Raw genomic sequence first — 8852 nt, forward strand, 5'->3', positions numbered from 1 at the left:
AAACTCTATGCTGGGGATCATTAGGAAAGGAATTGATAATAAAACTGCAAAGATTGTCATGCCCTTATATAAAGCAGTGGTGCGACCGCACTGGAGTACTGTGTCCAGTTCTGGTCGCCGCATCTCAAAAAGGATATTGAGGAGATAGAAAAAGTGCAGAGAAGGGCAACAAGGATGATTGAGGGACTGGAGCACCTTCCCTATGAGGAGAGGCTGCAGCGTTTGGGACTCTTTAGTTTGGAGAGGAGGCGGCTAAGGGGGGATATGATTGAAGTCTATAAAATTATGCATGGGGTAGAAAATGTTGACAGAGAGAAATTTTTCTCTCTTTCTCACAATACTAGAACCAGGGGGCATTCATTGAAAATGCTGGGGGGGAGAATTAGGACTAATAAAAGGAAACACTTCTTCACGCAACGTGTGATTGGTGTTTGGAATATGCTGCCCCAGGAGGTGGTGATGGCCACTAACCTGGATAGCTTTAAAAGGGGCTTGGACAGATTTATGGAGGAGAAGTCGATTTATGGCTACCAATCTTGATCCTCTTTGATCTGAGATTGCAAATGCCTTAACAGACCAGGTGATCGGGAGCAACAGCCGCAGAAGGCCATTGCGTTCACATCCTACATGTGAGCTCCCAAAGGCACCTGGTGGGCCACTGCGAGTAGCAGAATGCTGGACTAGATGGACTTTGGTCTGATCCAGCTGGCTTGTTCTTATGTTCTTATGTTCTTACTCAAGACTAGAGGTTTATGGCCAATGCTCAGCTGAACTGATCATCAGCTACCCTACTTTCTCACCTCCCTGTCTGTATCATAACTCAAAATGTCCCCTGAAATGCTATCCACTACAGAGTTCCCCTGTCCCCCAGTAACAACATGTCAGGGGATTTCCATGCATTGATAAACTGCAGTAGATCTAGCTTGTGGTTTAGAATTCTAGCTCCCATCAATAAACCTCAACTTGATAGACTTCCAAATGCAAATTTCCCCACTAAACTAAATTAGCTGTCGCTTATTGTGACAGCTGGGTGTAGTGTAAGGGTTATTCCTGTGGGTTGCTGAGAGATTGTATGTGCAGCACTTTGAAGGTTTGCAAAGAGATCAGCATTTGCAGTACTTGTTGTGAGCTTTCTTCTTGTTTTACTTCTTTGCCCCCTTTTTCCTGCTTTGACAAATGAAATGTTGTGACTGCTAGAAAATGGTTGCAGGACTCACTGTCCCTGTCCTTTTCCTTTAGATCAGCAAAGGAACAGGGCCACCATCCCCCACAAAGGACAGGAAGAAGGATGTGTCTTCCCCACAGCGAAGCCAGTCTAGCCCTCATCGTCGCAACAGCCGGATAGAGAGGCGGTGAGCAAAAGACTGTTATGTAGAATCTACGTGGGTGTGCTCTTGCACTCATGTGTCTCTTCTGTCTAACTTTCCACCTGTGACTTGAGTGCATGAACTTAGAGGGCTTTTATGACCCTCTGAGGGTCAAAGCATATTCCTCCTTAGTTGGCCTTCTCTGTACCCACAACTCTTGACTGCTGCTTGAGTACCATTGTCCTTTCCCTCCTTTTGAAGGTTGTGGATTTGGTCACAGCTTCCTCCAACTGCCCTGTCAATGATCCATGTAGATTTGAACAGACATCTGACTTTCTCATTAGCAACATAAGTTTATGAAAAGAGTTCCACAAAGACCTGCCCTTCCGGTGCATCACTAAAAAATCATTCCATTCTAGTTCCAATATATCAGCTACTTGCATCTCCCCCCCCTTCCCCCCCGAGTCTTCTAGCAGGGGGCAGGAGACATCTCTCACTTGGTTCTTGGCTTTGGAGAAGCTTGGAGTTGTTGAGGTTGCTGCTTCCAGTCTTCTTCGAAACCTGACATGGTGAGACAGAGAGAGCCTTGCTGTTCCTCTCCTGAATTCATATTCATGCCAGGATGGAACTTGGAGTCCACAGTGACTGAAAATTACAGCTGTCTACTAAGCCAAGCCAAATTTTGTTTTCAGGATAGGTTCTCAGAGAACATCTGGGATGGAAAACTGAATCATGATCCCCACCCTCACTGTAGCTTTGAGGGAAACAGAGAACATAGTTGAAGCATCTCTCATAACCGTCATTTCCTCTAGGAGAAGAAAGCAGGAAATATCCTGATCTAATAACACACACACACACACACACAGAGTTTCATTTATTCTTTGTTTCTCTCACCTCTCTTCCATCCCTTCACCCCACCCACCCTATAGGCCTTCTGGAGAAAAGAAAACTACTGAGCCCAAAGCCATGCCAGATCTTAACGGTTACCAAATCAGAGTGTAAAGAGACTTGCAACATTTCTGGACTCCTAGCTGGACAGCATTTGGACCACATTCTCCTGCAGTCTGCTCAGAATAGTGGGGGCATGAATTGCTACTTTTCCAAGGTGTTTCATGCATTGATGGTTCCAGGGATGTCTCCTGTAGATTAGAGCATTTGCCCCTCTGGTTTTGGATAGGAGAGGTGTTTTTAAATCCTGCCAACTAAATGAACCTTTTAAAAGTATCAGACCTGCCAGTTGGTGGTTTAGTGTTTGTACAGTATTGGAAAGGTAAAAAAAAAAAATCTTCCATAGATGATGAGGCCATGCTCTACTGACTTGGCATACTCCCTTGCTGGGCATCTATCTCCATTTTCTGCTTTGGAGGGAATGACGTAAGCATGAAGACCTCCGTGGAGGAGGAGAGGAGGAGAGATAGAATAAACAACGGTGATTTCTGTGAAAGAATTTTTAAAAATTTGTACCTTCTGAGCATTTTAATATTTTTTAATCAGATGAAGGAAGGAGAGAACCGTATCTTAGTGTGAACCAGTTTGAAAGGGACCTCAGAATCTCCTTTTAATAGATGCTAGACCTAGTTACTTCAGGGTCTTGTCTTGAAATTCTGCCAGTGTATTTTTGTCAACATCCTGGATAGAGGGGTGGTGATGCATGCTGTTCTACCTATAAAGAGTGCTTACTGAAGAAAGGGTAGAAGAAACCCAGAATCTGTTGTTATGGAAAGAAGGACTATGTAGATACTTAACAAAATATGGCTTAGGAGAATTATGTGTAGAGCTGGGGTGAGCCCAAACATTAAAAGAACTTGTGGAAAGGGTTGCATGAGCCGTCTTAGGCACTGGTTAATCGGGGAGGCTGATATGGAGAGGGAATGCCAGACTTCCTCCTTGTCCCAGCCTTCTCATGGAGGCCCGCTGGCTTTAGAGCAGCATGAGTTCTCTGCTGGGTGATAATGCTGAAAGGGGATATTGGGGAACCCAGCAGTCACATACAAGTTTGGTACCTTCCCCAAAGTATTACATTCTTCAATCCGCATGTTGGATATGGCCAGTTCAGGCTGTAGATTTCTTATCATAACCCTAGGAAACCTGGCTAGTTGTCTTTTACTCCTTCCTCTCTCTCATATACACACACATACAACACAAGCACTATTTATGTTTTTAATGTAGCAGGAGGGAGCTGGACTTCCTCCTGATTTGTGACCTGCTATGGTTTAATTGAAACCTTAATTGAAATGGGAACATAGCATGGGGTTGAATTATCCATGTTCAGCCTCTCTGGCTGTTGGAGCAGGCAGCATTGTTAAAATAGCACTGTTGCGTTGGTTTTGCGGAGGGAGATAAATGGGTTTGGACTGCAGTTCAAAAGTGGAGCTGATTGAATCAGTGCAGTGCTGTTGTGGACTCTTCTCCCTTCGTCACTCCCTTATTTTGTAACTGAAAGTTTTCTACAAAAGTGTACAAATATTTATTGGCCAGATACAAAACTGTTGTGTTAGAATGTGCTCATGTCCAAAATGAATGCTGGTTACGAGTGTTATTTAGGGTCTTTTCCCCCAAGCCCGTTTCCTGCCTTTTTCTTGTTTACACACATAAGAGAACAAATTCTTCGGTATGACTGGATCACGTTTTTATTTGAAGATCACTTTTTCTGTAATTTATACTGATCTTAGTTTTTAGGTAATAAATAGCTTAACTCTGCTGAAATGAAGCCAGTGCTAATCCTGCACAAACTGTCCTGGTCATCTTTTGTTTAAAACACCACTTCTTTTACCATTACTTCTCTTCCCCAGTTTAACTGCTAAATCGCTCTACGCAAGAAACAGCAGAAGGGAAGAAGGGAGATGCTAGATGATTATGGTGGCTGTGCAGAGTTTTTCAGAGCTGTCCTTCAAAACTGGAAAAAATTCTCCAAATGTTAAAGTTAAGTTTAAAAGTAGTGTAATGATGGGTTAAGCCAAAGGACGGATGCCACTGTAGTAAACTGGTAGTTGCCAGAAGCAGTCCCTCTTTATAGGGACACAGCATCATGAGGCTTTTTAATCTTTTGTTGGTAGTGAACCATAATTAACATGAAAAAATCAAAACAGAAGACACAATTGGAACATGGTGCTGTCTTCCGCTCCTGAAACGGTCTGCCAAGCATGTGGCTGCTACTGTCCTCCAAAATGGGGGGGGGGGGGGGCATCTGTAAGCAGAGAGAAGAACTTGATTGTGAAGGATTTGGAGGAGAATTGCAATTGGCAGATCTTTCGAGCCTAATGTGTCCTATTCTCTTTTAAAAGAGAAAATGATGTCAGGTTGCAAAAGGATTCTGGGAGCAGTGGTAACAGCAGTTGCTTACTGTTTCCTCTGAGTTTATAAACTGCACAAAGGTAGATCAAAGTAAAATGATTCCATGAACTTTTAGTGACAGAATTCATCAATGAGATATTCTACCTGGAGGAGGTGCAGAGTCCCCTTCCTTCCTTGAAGATATTATGACAAAAAACTGGTCAGGCATCAGAGTAGAAGTGACACAACAATAATGTCCTAAGCCTTTTCTGACTTTGTCTTTAAATAATGTGCAGATACAGAGGGGACAGTTCTGTGCGATTTATCCCAAGATGTTACATTTGCTAGGTTAATGTTCTAACGAAGTATTTTCTACACTATTCTGAACTGAACCCCCTCCCTGGTTGTTGCTTTCCTTGCTGTGTTTTCATTCCAAAATCTAATAGAGAACCAAGAGGCATGACCAGCAGTTCCATGGGGTGCATTCCCTGGCAGACTGTAGGGAATTCAATCTTGGTTTTAAAATTTCTCTGCATTTAAAGTTGTCAGGTTGAAGGTTTTGGTGCACAAGTATCTTTTTTATTTTATCGAGCCATCAGGCAGTTTGAATCGGAATAATGGGAATGCGGTCATTCATGTGAGTCTGCCCATTGGGTTCTTTCTGTCCTCGTGAGCTCCACTTGAGTCACAACCTATATGGTTTTGCTTTGAATCTGATTGAACTCAGATCATCCAAGCAGGACAATGAAGTAGTAGACTGGACTGGACTGTTTCCTTATCTAGATGGTGGATTCCAACTTTAAGTTATCCTTTCTGGCTTTTTAAAAAAAGATGCCAATGAGCAAAGCAGGGGGAAAGTTAGAATCTATTTTTGTGGCTGCCTGTTGTTGTTTTTTTGGCAGGAAGATCTACTCCTATAAATCTGAACTGGTGAAAATCTGAGATATGCAAAAGAATGAACAGTCAACTCTCAGACATATTGTCCCTTCTTCTGGTACAAACAGAAGGCAGCATATACACCTGCTAGATTCTTCACATCAAGAGTTGTCTCTGGTGGAGAAAAAAGGCTGCTACGGGATTCCCCTTGCCTGCCTATATATGCGAGCACCTCAGTATGTGAACTTCTTTTTATCTTTATCCTCTTCCTATAAACTAACAAAGGCTACAGCAGAGGTCTAGAGGGGATGTTGTTTGCACAGTAATTGGGTCAGCATTATTGGAACTGCTTTATAATATACGACAAGTGTTAAGTGTCAGCCTTATTTGGTAAAAAAAACCTTAGCCAGACCATATCCTGAAGTCCTGTGGCAGGCTAGGGGTATTTGTGTGTGTATGTTTACAGTGTCTTTAACACTGTCACTTGAATTTTGTATACACCTGCCTAATCAGGCATCCCAGTTCTAAGGCCAGTGTCCTCTTTCACATCACATCAACCATTCATATTTTTGTGAATGGGATGCCGCTGTAGCAGTTTGCCTTCCGTGATCGACATAGTCACACATTGTAGTTAGACTACAAATAAACTGGTTAACCTTTAAGGTGCTATGGAATCTCTTGGTTTTTAAAGTAGCCAGGGTAATGAGGCTCAGGTCCAAAAATTCACAGCTAGTCCTCTCTGAAAATGTTTTCAGTTTCCCCTAGTGAGTTCTGATTTTAAAAATTCAGCAGATCCTAGAGAGACTGTGGCTTGCCTCAAAGCAGCCTCAAGTGCTTCTCAAACTTTCTACTATTGGGAAACAGTCTGCAGAAAGATGTCTGTGGAACCCTGGCATGCAAAGTGTACACAGCACTTATGGCGTATGGACCAACCCATCCACAGATCCAACAGAAACTGCCATGCAGGGCTTTCCATTGCAAAGAGAAACTAGTAAGTGGTCTGTTTCTCCAAGAAAGATAGCTTGTTTTTGGCCATTACTAATATTTTCATTGAGGAACTCCTGCCCTCTTTAGACTGTACATAGTTTTAAAAAACCCACTGGCTTAAAGAGAACTGTGAAACGGAACCACCATGTTTTGGGCCCCAACATAGTCTGTCTCAGAGACATAAGAACTTGTGACTCAGTATCTTGTCACTAATTGTTGCTCTGGCCCTGCTAATAGGCTAGAAAGCCAGCTAAGCTCCTTGGGGAATTCTAAATGAGGCAGGACCTAAGTAGCAGATGTCTCTATCAGTAAAACCATTCTTTCCCTCTTCCCCTCCCACAGTGGTGCACTCACCACCTGCTTAAAACAACTGTGAATCACTTTAAGATCTGCAGAGCTGTGACCCTCAACCAGATTTGTCACAAGCAAGATGGTGCTAGAGAACCAGCTTTTAATACAAACGGTATTTATCTAGTCTGAGCAGATGGCCTTGTTTTCAGAGCAATTTTGTTGTCATGACAGCTCAGAACAGAGACCAATGAAGGCGTTTATGGGTTATCATGTGTCTGTTCTGTAAACTAGTACTCGTTGTGATCTAAAATAGACCTTCTTTTAATTCTTGCCCTCATATCTGTATTCACCTCATTAATTCCTTTTCAAAAATAAAGGTCTTTTCTGTACCATTTATACACTTGAAGTGGGTTGTCTTTATTGATGGTGGCAAGTATTGTAGGTTGTATTTTTGCTGGACACAGTGTGATATAAACTGTTTGGTATATGGTATATAAAACGTTTTGCATTGCAGAGTTCACTATTAGGTAAATCCTGACCAACAAAAAATGAGCTCTTTTAAGCCAGATAGTCCCAAGCTGGGTAGAAGCTGGGCTTTTTCCAATATTGAGGTAGTTTCTATTGTACTTGTTTTCTAGTGTAATGTGCTGGGTCTTTGCTTTCATGTGAGTATCAATAACAGATAGATGTTGATGCTACGTTAGTATACCTGGAACCTTTACAAGGTTAAGTGAAAGAGAAAGCTTTGAAACCTACCAAAAGGGTATATGGTGACAATGACAGCAGCAGTTCCTTGATAGTGATGGACATGGGTGGCTGTTCATTGGCAGCTGCCCCCCCCCCTTTGTGGTATCAGGGCCTGCCTGGGGGGGTGGGATCCAGCACCACCCCGTGTTCAGTCAAAACTGCGATGTGGAAAGTCACATTGTGGGACAACAGTGTATGCACATGAATTTGTGACTAACAAGGAAAATAGATTGTGAGGTTGTGATGCGTTGTTGAAGGAAAATGTTGATTCAGACAGCATGCAGCATTAGAGAAAAAGGCAAACCCTGAGGTAAGGATTGTTAGGAAGGGGAAACAAAAAAATGGCCAGTACTGTAATGTTCTATAGATCTGTTGCGCAGCTTGGAATACTGGCTGGCAATAACAGTTGCTGTATTTCAGAAAGGATACAGTAGCACTAGAAAGGGGACCCAAAAAGGTTGGAGCATCTTCCCTAACAGGGAAAGCTAGAATGTGGCAACTTTTTGGTCTTGAGAACCTGTTCACCTGTAAACTGGGACCTGTACACAGGTTTATAAACTACACATAAGGTGTAAAAAGTGCATGTGGCTTTTTCTCCCACTTCCAAATACCGGAACTTGCAGGAACACAGATGCTGATGGGCTGTAGTGTCAGGACAGGTGAAAAGTAGCATTTCTTCACTCAAAGAGTAATTATCTTAAAAATGGTGTCTAAATGGAAGCTCAGAGGCAGTAATCTCTGAAAAACCAGCACTAATTGGAAGTGCCTGGAAGAGGCTTTGGCCTCTATTTCCTTCAGGCAGCCTTCTGGGGGCATCTGGTTGGTCCTTATGTGAAGCTGGATTAGATGGTCTGATCCAGCAAGGCTGTTACATCTTCATAAATTGGACACAGTGTGTAACACAATTTCTCTCTGTAATACACCTCTGAAGATGCCAGCCACAGATGCAGGCGAAAAGCTAGGAACAAGATATACCAGACCATGGCCACACAATCCGGAAAACCCACCACAGCCAGTCTACATAAATGGTTTATTTCCTATTCAATAAAGTGAGGAAGCATTTGGAAGTTACTCCCACAAGGCCTTTTCAGGAGACTTGCACTACATACAGGTTATGTTAATGGATGGAGAGAGCACTCTGACTTTTGAGGTGGCTTGTTTAAATAAGGGAAAATATGTACCGCCATTGCTAAAGAACCAGCCCATGACAAAGCTTTTTTTAAAAAAAAAACCCACACATTTTTCTCAGAAATTTCCAGAAATGTAAGGCAAAGTATTGGGGGGAGGGGGGGCTACCTTTAGAAATAGTACCTAGAAATACTAATATGCAACTTTTCATTGCAGTGTAGATTCTTCATAAATTAATAGCAC

The 8852-nt window shown here is 42.6% G+C and overlaps 1 protein-coding gene across 3 annotated transcripts in view; it reads left to right on the forward strand.

Moving 5' to 3' along the window:
- VASH1 (vasohibin 1) overlaps positions 1–7130 on the forward strand; it is a 30933-nt gene extending 23803 nt beyond the window's left edge. For 2 of the 3 annotated variants that reach the window (XM_048484986.1, XM_048484987.1), the window contains exons 7-8: positions 1240–1352; positions 2237–7130. In XM_048484986.1, coding sequence (XP_048340943.1) covers positions 1240–1352; positions 2237–2309 — 186 coding nt within the window. In that variant the 3' untranslated portion in view covers positions 2310–7130. The remainder of the gene's footprint in view (positions 1–1239; positions 1353–2236) is intronic. The other variant, XR_007243531.1, reaches the window with a different exon arrangement.
- The last annotated feature ends 1722 nt before the right edge of the window (positions 7131–8852 follow it).

This window comes from Sphaerodactylus townsendi, linkage group LG02, assembly GCF_021028975.2.
Source record: "Sphaerodactylus townsendi isolate TG3544 linkage group LG02, MPM_Stown_v2.3, whole genome shotgun sequence".
Taxonomy (NCBI): domain Eukaryota; kingdom Metazoa; phylum Chordata; class Lepidosauria; order Squamata; family Sphaerodactylidae; genus Sphaerodactylus; species Sphaerodactylus townsendi.